Raw genomic sequence first — 17,189 nt, forward strand, 5'->3', positions numbered from 1 at the left:
GTGTCAGTACATTGTGTACAATTCTGCAGCAAAGTTCTTTCTGCGGTGTAGGAAGTTCTCGAAGGCAATTATTTCTTTCCCATAGCGCACATCTGTGTCAACTGTCAACACACCCGGCGTTCTCGCAACGCTTCCTAGAAAAGAAAAGTGTGACAATTTAGCGATAGGCTTAGACTGGAGAAACGCTTGGCCCTCATTTTCTACTTTTTCCTACTTGGGGTGCCTTATTAGTAGATAGAAATTGAGGGTATGCAGTGAGAAGCACCACCTGAGTGTCCAATCTCCTAAACTCTCATAACACCCTATAAAAGGTAATTTTTGCACAATCTAATTGAATTGTTAAGCAGTAGGACATAGTAGTCATCATTGCATTCAAGTGTTTTTATCGAGTTCGTTATCAATGTCTTTGTTATATGAAGTCGACTTGCATTTTTTTATCACATAAGCAATAAATTAAAAGTGTGGGATTTTTATTCTGTAACATATTTTTTACAATGAATCATTTTAATTAGGCCCGGCTGTTGTCATTTCAATATAATTTCACAATAACAATGAAAAAGATACTTTTTTTATGCAAGACAAGGCAGGTATTTGACCGCAATCGCACCTGGTGTTAAGTGTGATGCAGTCTAGGATGGAAGAGTTCTCGCCTTGAAAACGCCTGGATAATAGAAACTTTATGGGTACATATTGTAAAAATCTTTTGTCTATTGACGGATCTTTGTGCCCTTTTTACATACTCAATGACTACAATCCGTTGGTCTTTTTGCAAAGTAAAATATTTGCAAGAACTTGCTAACGGTGCATAGGCTCGGCAAATGCGCGTGCACATTCTAGAATGCACTCATGGCACAAATCGTCCGCGATGGCATTGACAGTCCGATGACACCATTAGACCCAGCAGGCCTGTTGTGCTGACTAGTGCGGGGACGGTGTTCGGCCCATATTCTAATATTGTGAATTTAACATAAATAAACGTACTTATTTTGACAAGAGCGACCGTTATCAGGAAATCTGGTTCGTAAGGTAATTAAGTTGATGGGAGCAAAATTATTGTCACTGAACTAATTGCTTTTAATGGTGAGAAAAAAAACAAAGAATATGCAAGAGAAATCGATAAACTACAGTAGCACGATATTTCCACATCCGTCATTCAAAATATGGCTACTACTTAGTTGCTTTAATACCTACGCAACTTTGGAAATTTAGAGCAGTTCAAAAATCAATCGTATTTAACCGCCGGCTCCCTTTAAACTTAAGAGGAGGTTAAAACATATTGCAGCGCAATTATGAATCACATCATTAGCATGAATACATAATAATACTCTTGCGCCACGCGCCCGCGGTCACAACCGTCTGCGCCGTGTCACGTGCTGCTTTGAGTCTTGTTTACTTAACTTCCGCTCACAGTTCACCGTTTTAATTGGCTGTTACCAAATTGTACTTTAATTGTTATTGACGGGTTTTCAAGTCAACAGATTAGTTTGCTGTTATGCTGCTATTTGTCAATAGTCTTGCACTAATCGGATCAACAAGCGAAAAGCGAGTTCTATTTACAAATGGAAATATTTTTACTTAATAGTAATCGATGACTAATGCCAAGCTCGAGAAATAACACTATTCATATTTGTTACAACCTACCTCTGGTGATTGATACAGCATGACGTATTTGTAAAGTCAAATTCTGTGTCAGGAATTCAGGATTCAGGACTTCAACCGAATTGGGGCCCCTCAACAATAAATGGGATTTTAAGTCTTAGACACCCCGACGACTGCACTTTATTCGGCCGATNCGGCCGATAGTTCGAGCAGTTAATCAGTAATGGGCATGTATAGAAGTGCACACATTACACCGATTTGTTAACTGCCGATTCTACATACAAATTGGAAGCCGACCAAAGTATCGGCCTAATAAAAGTCTGTATTCTGCGGGGTGTCTTAACGGCCGAACAGATAGCCGAAACCACAAAGCAATGACAACACTAGCAGACATTCTGAATGGTTACTGCGGGTTCTAGCGCTGGCTACTGATATGCAATAAACTGGTAATGAGAAGCGCATCGGCGCCGTACGAAGGTTTTATAGTCTGTGTTATGGCGAATTCTGGTCCTTATCGCCTACTAAGCTTAGCTCAATATTGTGATGAGATTGGCCATAATATTATGAGACAAAATAATGTCGAACAAATGCTTGGACATAATGCCGAGGTGGGCTTGCAGTCTGAGTCTAGATGAGGTTACTTACTGCACGGTTTTTCTTTGGGATTTTCAATGAGGCCATCGCACTAAATAATTTAATTTACACGTGTTTTCATCGATGGCCAAGTCAATAATTTATGTAAAACGTTAAAGATTTCCTGGCCTGGACTTGGTATTACATGGATCTCACAACTTTTTACCGTAGAACAACTGAGTTGCGAGACTTGGTTTTTTTGACAAGTATTGTTTTTGATGGGATTTTTTATATTAACCGGCAGACAGTGGTGACTGAGTTTGTTGCGGCGCTTCTTCTCAGCACTTGCCAAATGTTGGTCTCGAAGCGCTGGTAGGGTAAAAAGATTATGGGACATGTAGAGGCTCCTTAAGAGCAAAATGACGATTTGTAAGAACTATTTATTAGTCTAAACAAATAAAGAAATTTTGACTTTTTTGACTTTGACATTGACTTCATCATGAGGTCATTTAGTCTCCGCTGCAGGAGCACAACCCTCTAATTCACATAAAATGAAAATTGATGCTATGTCCTTTACTTCCCATGCTGGTTGTCTAGCTAAGATGCATTATTATCCTTTTCCTTCAAGCATTAATGGAACTAGCACGTGGAACTTTAATATTAAGAAACGTGCATATGCAAGAACTTTCTTTCTAATCCAGCCAAACAAATTGACTGCTTTCTGATGTATTTTTTTGCTACTTAGCCCACAAGGCTCTTATTGTTATCTGTAGGCCTCCTTTCTTGGTTACAATCTTACTAAATGTTCGTACAAAATAGTCTACTATTAAATTCTATTTAAACCCAAAGTAGCCAAAATAGGCCAGTAGAATTAAACACAAAAATGAATTAAATAGGAAATAATTCCTACTAAAGATTTTAGGGTTTTAATGGCTTCATTAGTTGCCCATAAAGATTGTCCCAGATTTTCGACTTCGTCGGAGTTGTGCTTAAGTGGTGGGGGCCCTCGAAAGGGGCGCTTTTTCGGTTTTCCGGTTATACCGCGTAAAGGACTTACCCTATCGAAAAGTGGTCTTCCTGACGGTTGAAGGGCATTTAATCCTGCATTAAATAAGACCAAATTCATATGTTTTGGACAAACCGTTCTCGTGCAAATGTTGGGCAAAGTAGAAAATATGTGTATAATTAATGACCCTCTCCACGTCCAATGGCTCGTTACCCGCAGGCTTCCAAAGTCTTAAAAAGGAGCTCCTCAACCAGTGTAACCCTATCAAGGCTTACGAGCTGGATGCGCCTATCCTTGTTCGTCCCAGCCGTTCCTTAACTGCGGTTGCTGCCTTGTTAGGGTATAAAGTACACAAGGTATAAAGTAGTGTTAACTTTTTGGCCACTTTGGGTGTCATGTCACTATTTGACGCTGACTATACTGTTCGGCAACTATTCATTTCCATAGAGCCATTGCGTAGGTTTCGCCATGAAACGTAGGTTTACAGCGGAACTTTATTGATTGAACGGTATTGTTATGTGAAATGTTATCGTATTGATTTATAAAGCAATCTAGCTCGGCCTGTTATCGAGTTGCCTTGATATTAAATGAAACATAACACAATATAATATACCTTAACATGACGCTATTTTTGCTTTTTATCACTTAATTAATTCTTTAATAAAACATCGTGTGAAAAACTGGTCAGTCTTTAGTAAAATTTCTCAAGACTATCCCGAGTGCATCGGCTATTAATGTATTTCGTTTATGAAATGCAACATTGATAACTATTTAATTAACGTATTCCGCACACATTAACTAAAGATTCAGAAAAATGACGCTATCTGCGATGTTGCACCACATTTGCAATGCTCCGATAGTGCCGTCCGACTATATCAGCTAAATGTCGATATACTTACTTACTGACGAAACATTCTTGTTAAAATATCAATTAGTATTGCATAATATTTAATGATGATATCAACGTCGTTTATTGCTGGAAAATTTCGTTTTTGACAGTGCCAAACAAGTAACTCTATCTTTGCTGCCAAACAGAGAAGCAAGAAACTTTTCTAAAATATAGGAACTACCTAAATTACAAACATAACTATAGTAGAATTACGTTAATTCGTAATGATTTGAAAATTGCATCGCAAGTTCGCAACCATTGTTGCTTACGTTTGAGAATTGGACGGTTTCCAATAATGAATGACTTGAGACTACCTAATTCTTTTTTGAATGATCGTCTGCAATAACAATTCATTATCATATGTTTATATTGCATTTGCATGCCCTTCTATGTTACTTTACAGTCACTTTGTTTTGAACTTTTTTGTTCTACACATTTATTTTTATCTAGTCGATAATTTTTTTGACTGCATTAGTGTGCAGCTTGCACGTAGCGAGCAGCTGGATGATGCAGTTGAATATTTCAAAGTAAGGGCACTTGGATGTGCGATTAATGGCATTCCATGACCTTAATGACGATGATTATGGTCACTGTGGTGCGGTGGTTATGTCAATGCAAAGGGTTTTGTTTTGATTCCTAGGTTAAGACTAGGCGCAAACCACCGAATTTTAGTTGGCCGATAGTTGTGCCCGATTTTAAATTGTATGAAGAATCGGACAAATCGAATCGGTGTAATGTGCGCACTTCCATACATGCCCATACTGATCAACTGCCCGACTAAACTATCGGCCGACGAAAAATCGATGGTCTGCGCCTAGGCTAAATATTTGGGATTCCATGTTTCAAAAGGTTTGAAAAAATATGGAATGCTAAAAGAAGAGAAGGTAAAAATCCCAACCTTATAACATTTATAAGTAACCGTGAAAGTTGAAAACAATATTCTACTTTTTAGAGATGTGTGTGTATTTGTAGGTATTGTATCACTCACCATTTTACTGGCTTTCAGGAAATCCTTGAAATAAATAAGAATAGGTGTTTTTCCGTCGCATATTTATAATTATAAAACAATGGACAGTTAAAATCCTTAATATTTTTAAAAATGTATTTAAATGTAAATGTAGTATTTAAATTTTAGGATAGAATTGCCTTACCTTCGTGTGAGAATATAAACAAAGATAATTTGCTGTCACCTTTCTTCGACTTTTTCCACTGCGTCTAAAATAGCCTTATCTCATACGTAATACTAGGTAGAATTGAGATTTATGAATAAAAATATGAGTCTTTTTGTGTGCGACACCGGCACATAGGATAAGTTGTTAAAAGATTTGCTACCAAATCTTTTCATCGGGCAAGTTTAAAGAGAAACGTAAGAGAAATGTGGCTTTTATTTCATCCTCCTTAAATAATTCATGTTGTTNAATTTTTCCATCCCGCATCATAAAAACTAATAAGTCAAAAGTAAAATTTAAATAGTAAATATTTTTCATAAACAAGCTTTTGATGCTGTAAAAAGAATAAAATAAAACATAAATTCTTTCAAACCCATCAACTTATTACTTTACTCAATTTAAAGATTAAAAACTTGTCGCGGGATTTACTAGTGTGAAAAATACATTAATTACGTAACTTGATTTTGCTAAAAGTCTCATCTGACAAAAAATCAAATAGGTAATTATACATTATTTCTTTATTATTATGTATGATGTACTGTCTTAGGTACGATACAACTACGGATTAAGATCGTTTAGTCGACGCAGCGTTGAAATTGTACAGATAAAAGCAGTTTGCGCACTCACTACGCGACGTCAAGCAATAAAAACCTCAATTTCGAACGCCAACTTTTTGCTACAACGCTCTTAACAGCGATACAATGTGAATGAAGCTGCGTCGTTTAAAGGCGTCTTTGTAGCCTATTTACGTTGATTAGCTCAAAGTGTTTACTATCGGAACATTGTATCTTTTTACTCTCAAGATGTAATTAAAAACAATGTCCTTTAAAGATATTCTCGATGTGAAAAAAAATGCGACCTAAAATAGATCCCTGAAGAACTCCTAAAAATTACGTTACAGACACAACGGCCTTCGACTGAAAAGCAATGCGCTACCCATTATTATGGTACACACAAAGTGCTTGCGTTTTCTATAGGTGCCAATTGAAGCTTAATCTTACTTGGCAGGAGACCATTCTGTTATTTCTGTTGAACTTTAACGGTACTTTTTATATCACAACAACACTTGACAGGCCAAAGATATCAGCCAAAAGTGTCGTTGAGCTAGTTTTCATTTGATAATAAATTAAGTTACACGCTTTGGTTTTTATAGGCTCATTAAATTTAATATGTGTAATTGCGGATAACGGTATGTGTTAACAATCCCGCTTTATGTAATCTCTCATCTAGTTATTAAGCATCATTTATAATATGTGTTTTTAAGGAAAAAAAGAAAACAGAAATTGTACTGTTTCTCTATCAAAGGAGTTTATTAAAGTTCTTAGTTTTATGTCCTTATCTGGAATGAATGTTTCTTCAAATTGCTAATGTACTGATTAATATAAGCATTAGCAAGGTTTCACCGCGTTGCTAATTACCATGGTCAATTAGTGTGCAAATATATTTAGCGGTCGTGTTGTGAATGCTAACTAACAAGTTCGGCTGGACATGTAAGCACCCAATTATTTTAGTTTCGACCGCTTATTATTTCGTTAAATTATTATGTATACTTTTTTAAATTAAAATTCAGTTAACAATTTTGATGTCTCAATATCAATGATGAATAAAAAGTTTAGTGTGCAATTCATGCTTTAAAACTACAGCTTATAAGTAAACACAGTTTTTATTCAAAAAACTAATAATACTGTCTGCTGTAAAATTAAGTCTTGTCATGCGATTTTATGTGGATAATTGAACCGTTTGTTATAATTGCCGTGTCAGCGTACAATTACCCTGGGCATGAATAGCGCGGCAATAACAATCGTATTTGTTCAATTTATAGTCAACTAGCTTTCCGCCCGCGGCTTCGCCCGCGTGGAATTTTGTCTGTCACAGAAAAACTTTATCGCGCGCGTCCCTGTTTCAAAAACCGGGATAAAAACTATCCTATGTTCTTTCCCGGGACTCAAACTATCTCTATGCCAAATTTCATCAAAATCGGTTGCGAGGTTTAAGCGGGAAAGCGTAACAGACAGACAGACAGACAGAGTTACTTTCGCATTTATAATATTAGTTGGGATAGCACGTAGCCCTGCACTTGCGCACGAGTGGAAACAAATGGAACGTAATGAATCGTTGTTATCGCGTATCGTGTGATGCAGTGATATCATACGGCCGCGAGAGAGTCGCGGAAAACACTTGAATTATTGAGATTTTAATGAAAAATTACAAACTTCAGTCACATGGACTAGGTAATAACTAGTAAGTCTAATGCCCGTTTTCACCATTAATCCTTATTTTTTTAAGTGACCCCTAAAAACAAAATTCCTGAGGTAATTGTTACTATAGGGGTCACTTAAAAATTAGGGATTGATAGTGAAAACGGGCATAAGTCGATGGCTTTTGCATTCTTCCTGCCATCAGGCTTAGATAGAAATTTTTAAGGATACGTTCTTTCGCCGATTTTTGCAAAATGTCGTCTAAGCCTGTGTTCACTGTTATGTATTCTTTCAGCAAAAGGCACCATCGTCGCCTGACCTTTATCTGTGGTTTGGTAAAAAAACAAGAAATTAAATTACTAAAGCAGGATAAAACTTACACGGCGGATTCGACCGTGTGGTCGAGTCTTAAAAAGAACACTTGTATCTCTTTTTTGTTTTCAACCTTTGAGCTGATGTCTCAAGATCATCTTATACCGCTACATATTAACCTTATTTTATTACCACTCCGGTCTAATTTTCAAATGAGAGCCCACTACGTTGAGTGGGCACTAAGTAAACAAACTTGCGTGTTCATACTCGTACAGCGACCGAGGACATTGTCCGTGCACGCGGTTCAAGCGACGTGCGCAGGAGTTTATGTAACTGACCCAGGGCAACAATGTGTTAAATGAAACGAAAATTTAAGTCCAAATTAAAATAAACAAAGCTAATAAATTGGTATTACGTAAATAATGCTTTATAAATGAAAAGGATAAAAAAAAATATTCTGAAACCCTTTGTGCTTTAGACTTCACCGATTAAATTACTTTTGCTTATTTCAAGACGGGCAATTTGTTTTCACAAAACAGTTTTTAATTGAATTTTGCTAAGAAAGAACACACTTAAAGTTCACCTTGGTTCGGTATCGGTTTTCGGTAAACAGCTTTTATGAAGCTTTAAATAAGATTTTGTAAGTTAATCAACCTCTTAGTTCAAGTCTAGGCTCTCTCATCGTCTGTTTCTTGGGACACCGGCTTTACTACATTGAAAATAAACAACATTTTGTAGTCATATTGCAAGTTTTTACACCGCGAAGCCCTATAGCATCCGTTCGTTGACATACAAAATTGCGTTTACTGCACTCCACATAGTAACCTGATGTTTTCTTCCGTGGATTACAATGATCAGATGAGGTGCACTGTGAAGAATACCTTATGTTTGGATTCATAAGGTTTAAAACTAGTAAATCTGGCTTGTTTTACGGTATTTTGATGCAAACTACTAAATAAATTGAACCATTAGCAAGTTTTGTTGCGCGCAACAAAATATTGGCCCAAGATGAACTTAGTTTCATCCATTCTTGGAATTCTGACAACGTTATGCCACATTGTATTTATAGTGTGGGTAATTTTAGAATCTTGCAAACGAATAAGGCCAGCAAACATACACAACAAACAAATTGTGAGTGATGTGAACTCTGTTTCAATAAATCTTTGTCACACTACCTACAAAATTGCATGTATCGTATACATTATAACACTTTGTATCTTGTCTCATGTACACATAAGAAATTAATTATGTTGTAAGTTACGTATATGGCTATCGTTAACAAACAAGCAGCTGGTGATTCATTTATAGTGTACTAGTACTACATATAAACAAATTGTAATCGTTAATATACATACAAGTTTGTTGCATGTAGATGACCCCCGATTGTTGGTCTTCCTACAGATTGTAATCTGTAATTTATTATTTGCTGGAAAGGTTCTGTTTAATGCCAATATACCGTCTGCCCCTGCTATGGAGATTGAAATTTCTACATTTTGCGAATTAATTATTTGGTTTTTGTTCATTCTTATTGAGGCTTAACGCTTTCGTTGATTAGTAACATACATTATTTCTAATTGAAAGTAAGGTTTAAGTTTTTCAACAAACATTGAAGTGACCTTCTAGGATTTGTCACATTGGATGCGGTCTGCGAGTAGCGGTCAGGTCAAAGTGAACGCGGCTGCGTGAATGAATGATGCGATCTGAATCTGACAATGCGGGCACCAGCAAAGAACGGAAAGATAGGAGCTGGTTGTGTTCATTTGACTTGACCGCAGACCGCATCCAGTGTGACAAACGCTTTTAACCCTTTTAATACAATCAGCGCCCCTATACAAAATGAATCGAAAGATGGTCGAAAAGCCTTTTTTTGTATGGAGTTTCGGAATTCGATTTTCGATTCGATCAAAAACTGCCTCTTGTCTAGCTAAACCCACTGTTCTAACGGGCTTTATTGTATTGTCCACAGATGTACCTGGAGAAGAAGCTGTGCATCCTGGGCGTGGAGCTGTCCTCCCTGGACACCATCGAGCGCCTGCTCCGCTTCACGGGCTCGCAGCTGAGGCTGCTGCAGTGCTTCCAGGTCAGTCAAGATAGTTTTAGAACACATTGCTGAGTTACAGCTTTTTTTTTTATGCATAACAGGCAGGTATTTGACCACAATCGCACCTGATGTTAAGTGGGATGCAGTCTAGGATGGTACATATCTGCCCTGTAAGTGCTTATTCACTCTCGCCTTGAAGAGGCCCGGATTATAGTTTTCGGGAAAGACAGCAGCAGGCAACGAGCTTCGATTTGTATTAGTACGGTTTTTTTTAAACCCTTCGTGGTGATCTTAAGCTAGTGTTATACGAGTGTGTTACCATAATAGTCCAGCTGTGACGGGATTCGAAACATCCAACAGCGTTCCTTGGATATNTTTGATATGGAGTCTGTTATTCCTATACCTTCACCGTTGGGTTATTGTCGCCTCTTTTCAATTACTGAATTCCTTTCATTATTGTCTTTCTTCTTATAATATAAACGGGGGTGCATCTGCATTCCGATGGGCGGAACTGCGAGCTAAAGCTAGTCTAATACGATTGCCACATTTCGGTGACACTTGCCACGGAATCCTATCACAGACGAGAGCATCATAGTTCGCACTAACAAATACTTTCTAGCCTCTTAAGCCTCCTAGCCCGCAAATTATTATGACTGCGCTAATTCAAAACTCCGGGATATCTAATCTCAAATTGAAGAGTTTAATTTCGCAAGTGCAGCAGCATTGGCCAATAATGCATTCAGACCTTGAGCTGCATAGTGCAGAACCCGGGCTAGCTAACGGCAGTGTCCACTGTTACATGGTGGTCCTAACAGTATTCATTTCACTTATCTTGTCCCCTCGTAGATATGTTGATGGGATCTAGAAACTATGTAACGATAGTTATTTTCTTTTATCTTGTTTTCTTGCTAATTAAGTCATTATGCATGCAAGTGTGCATTGCACGCGGAAAGGCGTGTTTTCAATAACAAAAAAATACATAAAGATACATAGCTACAAAATATTTTTACGTTATCTTTGTGCCTTCTTATCTTACATACAACTGATTTGCATTTCCAAACATTATCTCTATTGGAATTTCAAGTTTCTATCTCTCTAGTCCTTTTAAGGCAATGCTTGCTTACATCACCAAATAATTAATTAACCAGATACCTAATTATATCTTCTTTTAAAATCAGTACTTTTAACTGTGTTCTAGTAGACAGGACAAACGATTTTCTAACTGTAGATAGTCGATGAGTCACGTTTAATACATAATATCACTTATGTTTATGTCAATGGCGTTCGTAATGGTACTATTATTTTCTATGATGTGATTAAGAAAAAGATTATTAACTGGATGACAATATTTCGCTTTTCAAGTTTAGTTTGCTACAGCAGTTTGTGAATTAGTCTATGGGTGCGTATGATCTGAATTTATTCAGAAAAACATGTAAAGGTCGTGTATTTAATGTACCTACGGGCTAAGACGTAGTGTAGGCAGGTCTCCCACTAAGTGGAATGAAGATCTGGTGAAGATCGCGGGAAGCACCTGGATACGAGCAGTGTAGGATTGTCGTTGCGGGAATCCTTGGGGATGCCTTTGTCCAGCAGTCGTCGTCATATGACTGAAACGATCTAAAGTATGAAAACTTATGCCGGCAATACACGGACAGCTCGAGCAGCTAGTCAGTGATCAACATACACGGACCGCTTTTGCAGTCAAGAGTCAACAGCTTGAAGCTGCCAGTGATAACTGCTCGAGCAGTTGGTATTAACTGCTCAACAAATCACAAGCGCGCGCGCCGTGGAATGAAGAAAGTGGGCGGAGGTAAATGCGCGAGAGCCGTCGACAGCTCGAGCAGTCAGTGTATGGCTGGCGACTGCTTGACCGCACGATGAAAATTCACCGTGCTGTCGACCGCCCGAATCAGTTGCAACTGCTCGAGCGGTTCGTGTATGTGCGTCCAAAGAACTCTGCAGTTCGCAGCTTGAAGCTGTCGACCCTGACTGCTTCAAGCGGTCCGTGTATTGCCGGCCTTATATTCTGTTTCGTAGAACAAGTAGGCATTCTGAAATCAGGTCTGTTTGTTACCTATTGTCTACGTTTGTCTAGGTATTGTATTATATCATTGACTTGCGTCATCCCTACCACCGCACAATGTTCCTTGACAATGCATGCAAATGACCCTATAGGTCAATATAGAAACAGCCTTTCAATAATACTGTTTATTTAGATTGCGTCTATTTTTACTATTATCTATTTTGCATACAATTGTGTAAACAGTTACAATTATTTATTCGATGCGATAGTTTTAATGAACTTGAAGTATTCAGGAAGTCATTGATAGCCAGACAATGTAGTTTATTGAATACCTTTCACCTTATTAAAGCTTGTTATTTAGTAAGTTACGCCCAGTAGGTAGACCTCTTTAGAGTTCATAAACTGTTTACAAAAAATCGTATACCCTTATATGATTTTGTTAAGTTTGACGTGCTATCGTCTGTATTGTACTGTATTATTGTGTCAGATCCATAGATTATTGAATAAGGTACGTGAATACGCACTCGCTTTAGTTTAGCGAGGCGGACATGAATGGCTTTCAAAGCAAATGTTTTTTTTAATTCTTTAATTTAAGGAGGGTTTCTTCTGAAAGAAGATGTCACCCTTATAGAACTCACACAATGATCAACACTTATAATCTAACTTACATTATGACGTCGTCTTATCGCTATTTACAAGAGAGTACAGTTTTAATGCATTATCGGAAAGCGGGTTAGCTAGAATTCTATTACAAATACCAATCTCATTCATATGCTAATTTTATGCAAGAATAACACTCCATCATGATGTGATACGCGTCCTCTATGACGTTGCATTAGTCACACTTAGGCGATGGTGTTTTTTTTTTTCATAAGAAATCCAAAACTAACAAAAAAGGGCAAAGTCAAAGTCAAAATTTCTTTATTTGTTTGGACTAATAAATAGTTCTTACAAATCGTCATTTTGCTCTTAAGGAGCCTCTACATGTCTCATAATCTTTTTACCCTACCAGCGCTTCGAGACCAACATTTGGCAAGTGCTGAGAAGAAGCGCCGCAACAAACTCAGTCACCACTGTCTGCCGGTTAATATAAATAAATAGAAATAGTAGTAGTAGGTACATTCGATTCAGGAGCAGTTCACTGAATTTACCATGCATTCTTGTATGGTGTATCTTATAAGAATGGGAATGGCAAATGTTTCTTCGGCTGATACTAGTGCGCTGTCACTTCCAACTCCTTAACTGTCCGTGTTGGTTGCAGGCGGTGATCGAGCACGGCTCGAAGCTGTCCACGGAACTGGCCACCATCTACACCAGCCGGTGCGACGCCGGCAAGCACAAAGTGGAGCACCTCATCAACTTGGGCCTGAGACTCGGTCAGTACCATACTACGGCCTATTTTATAACGACACGTAGAAGTATATTTATTTTTAACCATAGATATAGGTACCCGCTAACTGTTGAGTGTCGCCTATTTTCTCACTGAAAGAACGAATAAGTTTTGGACAAACTAGATCATAGGCAGGCGTCCAGGAATGTAGCCCCCCCATTCATCCGTTACCTGCAGAAAGCAACTCTCATAAAACTTCGGTATTGATCGGGCTCTCATTATACATTCGGAGCACGTCCCGCGAATGTCAAATAGCTGGTGAGTATAGCTTTACGTTGTCATTGTTTATACTATAAACTTTATAGAGACAAACAGGTGAACATCTTCTCAACCCAATTCCTTAAGTAGCGGATCACGCTCCGGGATAGGGACGCAATGAAATGATGACGATTAATTATTTGTGCAGGCGGGTTCCTGAACGAAGCCGGCTGGTATGCGGATGCCGAGCGTGTGTTACAGCGATGTCGCGAGGTGTGCCAGGCGCAGCCACAGAGCACCTACTACAAACGGCTCACTCTTGAGTGCTGTCACAGGTCTGTATCACGTTGATTACCTTCTTTCTTGTGTTATTTAATTCCTACATCAAACAAATTTGAGCGCGACGAAGCAAACGCACACAAACGTAGTCAAACCACATTCATGTAAATAAGAAAAAATATGTAAATATTTTTATGAAATTGACATCTTTTAAATACGCCAACTTTTAAGTTGACAGACACCTACTACAAACGGCTCACTCTTGAGTGCTGTCACAGGTCTGTATCACGTTGATTACCTTCTTTCTTGTGTATTTAATTCCTGCACCATCTTGAAAAACTGTTAGAAATGAAAAATGAAAATGAAAATATTTATTGCCAGAACCAAACAATACAATAACTAAAAGACAGACCTCCACACTAGGCATTGCCTGTCCTGTGGAGGAAAGAATAACGATTAACAGGTAGAATTAAGTACGGCTAAGCTGAAGCGTTATTTAAGGAACCAATAAATCGAAATATGAAAAGTACACAGAAGACGAAAAGGCATCAGAGATGGATGTAGGGTGTGTGCTGTTGTGTGTAAAAGTGTAGATGTGTTGTGTATTAGTGTGTGTGTGTGGGGGGGGGGTATTTTCTTCTTCAATTATTTATTCTAATAAATTCTTCAGACTCGTCCAGAAATACTATCAATGAGGACTACCGTATTGGAGATAGATAAACGGGACTATTCCCACCTCTCTTTCCCACCACTGCAACTCCTGTGTAGCCAGGATCTACAGCTTTGGATTGGAGATAGATAGCTATAGATCCTGGCTTTCAGCGGTGGAAACGCGAAATGGGAATAGTCCCTTACACTATTGGAGCTCACCAGTTGCCGTCACCAGGGCATCAACTGGTGGCGCAAATACCGTTGACTTCACTATACTTCAACCACACTAACCGACCCATGACAGTCCGCGCGACCTGTCATTGGCCTATGATCGCGCCGGCGATGACGATCTGCACGCGTCACGTGTGGTTGAAGCTTTAATTCTCTATCTAAAAGTGAAAACTGGTCTCCTCACACCTACACTCAACATCAAATCAACCGCACCTTCCGCGACGCGAACTTTAAAGATTTTCTTCTGACACAATCATGGTGTGGGGCACCATGATTGGTATTATTTGAAAGCCCAATAAATATCCTTAAAGAAAAACACATTTAATTTCTAAATAAAATATTATCATATACCATAAATGTGACTTGAAAAGAGACCTCACTTTGGGCTCACCTCTGGGATCAATTAGACCAAATTTTATGGTTATAAAACCAAATAATGATCACACGTATCCTCTTTAACAGATGGATGCCGATTAATCCCAACTTAACAGTTTTATAGCCATAAAAGTTGGCTCAAGCGTAATAGCCTATTTTTTGAAGAAGTGACTCTGGATCCTTCTAAAGACACATTTTTGGGGTAAAAACCTATCCTTTAATGAAATGAAGTTTAGAATTAGGCTTTTAAATGGTGCCAATATTGGTGGGAAGTGGGGATGCATACGTTTGAAAGTGCTTGTTGCGGGAGGTGCGATTTATTTGATGTTGAGTGTATTTATGAATAAGATTCCATTTCCACCGCCAGGTTACTGAACACACAGTCGTCTTACTGCTGCTTCCCCGCGGCGGCGGAGACCTATGCCTTGTCCCTCCAACTGCTGGGCTGCAGCGACTCGCGGGACGAGGCCAAGGGCGGCTACGACGAGGCGGCGCCGCACGCGCGCGCGCCCAGTCGCGACCAGGCCTGCCAGACCGACCCACAGATGTATGAAGACTACATCACCAGGTGGGGACTCTACATGACTTAGTGCTTGTTCACGTTGACTCGCGGGCGCGGTGGCGGGCGGGGTGACGAAATATCAAACATATGTAGTGATTCCAAGTGTTCACGTACGAAACGCACGTGCGGTCTAACTAGCGGGCAAGCTAGCGACTTGCGCGCGCGGAGCGCTCGCGGTAATTTCAACACGTGAAGATGTTTGTGTGTGTTCATGTCAAACTAGCGGCGGCGCGCGCGTTTCACTCGCGACGTCAGGTAAGTTCAACCAGTTTGAACTTGTCGCTAGAAACGATAGTACGTCACACTCGCGCGAACGCCTGGTCGTCAATGTGAACACGAGCTCGCGACGTTTCCCGCGCCCGCGCGTGCCTACGTGAACAAGCACTTATAGCTCTGCTATAGCGACTCGCGGGACGAGTCCAAGGGCGGCTACGACGAGGCGGCGCCGCACGCGCGCGCGCCCAGCCGCGACCAGGCCTGCCAGACTGACCCACAGATGTATGAAGACTACATCACCAGGTAAGGACTCTACTTGACTTGTAGCTCTGCTACAGTCCTGTCAATCGCCAGGGGTGCCAACTGTTAAGTATAAAAACGATAGCCCTCATTTCGCCAGCGTCGCCGCGGTGGCGCGGCAGCGGGCTTCACGCGGCGCGTATAAACAGTTCAAAGGCGCGGGGGCGGCGCGGCGTCGGCGTCGTGTGCAGGAGCGCATAGGACTAATTTTAGCGCGGGTTTTTTTTTATCCACAACGAGGAAGCTCTTGGCCTGTATCTCACCTGATGGTAAGTGACGATCAGGCCGAAGGTGGATTTTTGTGTGTTTTGAAGATTTTGTGTGTATAATATCGTTATCTATGTTAACGTTATCGCTTACTATGGGCCTCATAAGAAGGCTCAAGGTCACCCAAAGAGCGATGGAGCGTGCTATGCTCGGAGTTACCCTGCGTGATCGAATCTGAAATGAAGAGATCCGTAGGAGAACCAGAGTGACTGACATAGCCCGCAGAATCGCTAAAATCAAGTGGCAGTGGGCGGGGCACATAGCTCGAAGAGCTGATGGCCGCTGGGGCAGAAAAGTTCTTGAGTGGCGACCACGAGCTGGAAGATGTAGCGTGGGCAGGCCTCCCACTAGGTGGACCGACGATCTGGTGAAGGTCGCGGGAGGTACCTGGATGCAAGCGGCGCAGGACCGGTCTTTGTGGAAATCCTTGGGGGAGGCCTTTGTCCAGCAGTGGACGTCTTTTGGCTGAAACGAACGAACGAATGAATATCGTTATAGTATCATTTTTGTTTCCAGCTTAGAGAATCCCCCGCCGGACGACGCTGAAGAGGTGGAGGGCGGGTTCAACGTGCAGCACCAAGCCGTGTGGGGCATGGGGGCGCTGGCGCCGCGCGTGCTGAAGGAGTTCAGCGCGCTCATGTTCGTGCGCTGCGACTACAGCGCCGCGCACCGCTGGAGCCTGCGCGCGCAGCGGCTGCTGGCGAGGCACACGCCCGTGCGGTGAGTGCACGCTGTGCACAAAATCAAAATCAAAAAAATATTTATTCAGTTTAGACCACAAGTGGCACTTATGAACGTCAAAATAAATCTAAATATATAAAAGGAGAAACTGACTGACTGACTGACAGATCAACGCACAGCCTAAACGGCTAAACGTAGGCACTTGAAATTTGGAAGGGACGTAGCTTAG

The 17,189-nt window shown here is 40.2% G+C and overlaps 1 protein-coding gene across 3 annotated transcripts in view; it reads left to right on the forward strand.

Annotated features, from left to right (window-relative positions):
• The window catches only part of Pat1 (Protein interacting with APP tail-1), a 63,445-nt gene that overhangs the window by 24,006 nt on the left and 22,250 nt on the right, over nt 1–17,189 (forward strand). For 2 of the 3 annotated variants that reach the window (XM_028321955.1, XM_028321953.1), the window contains exons 2-7: nt 9,713–9,826; nt 13,072–13,186; nt 13,607–13,733; nt 15,302–15,401; nt 15,915–16,015; nt 16,796–16,999. In XM_028321955.1, the coding sequence (XP_028177756.1) occupies nt 9,713–9,826; nt 13,072–13,186; nt 13,607–13,733; nt 15,302–15,401; nt 15,915–16,015; nt 16,796–16,999 (761 nt within the window). Of the gene's footprint in view, nt 1–9,712; nt 9,827–13,071; nt 13,187–13,606; nt 13,734–15,301; nt 15,503–15,914; nt 16,016–16,795; nt 17,000–17,189 lie in introns of all 3 variants that reach the window. The other variant, XM_028321954.1, reaches the window with a different exon arrangement.

Source organism: Ostrinia furnacalis, unplaced genomic scaffold (assembly GCF_004193835.3).
Source record: "Ostrinia furnacalis isolate ACB-3 unplaced genomic scaffold, ASM419383v2 OfSCF7586, whole genome shotgun sequence".
In the NCBI taxonomy this organism is placed as follows: domain Eukaryota; kingdom Metazoa; phylum Arthropoda; class Insecta; order Lepidoptera; family Crambidae; genus Ostrinia; species Ostrinia furnacalis.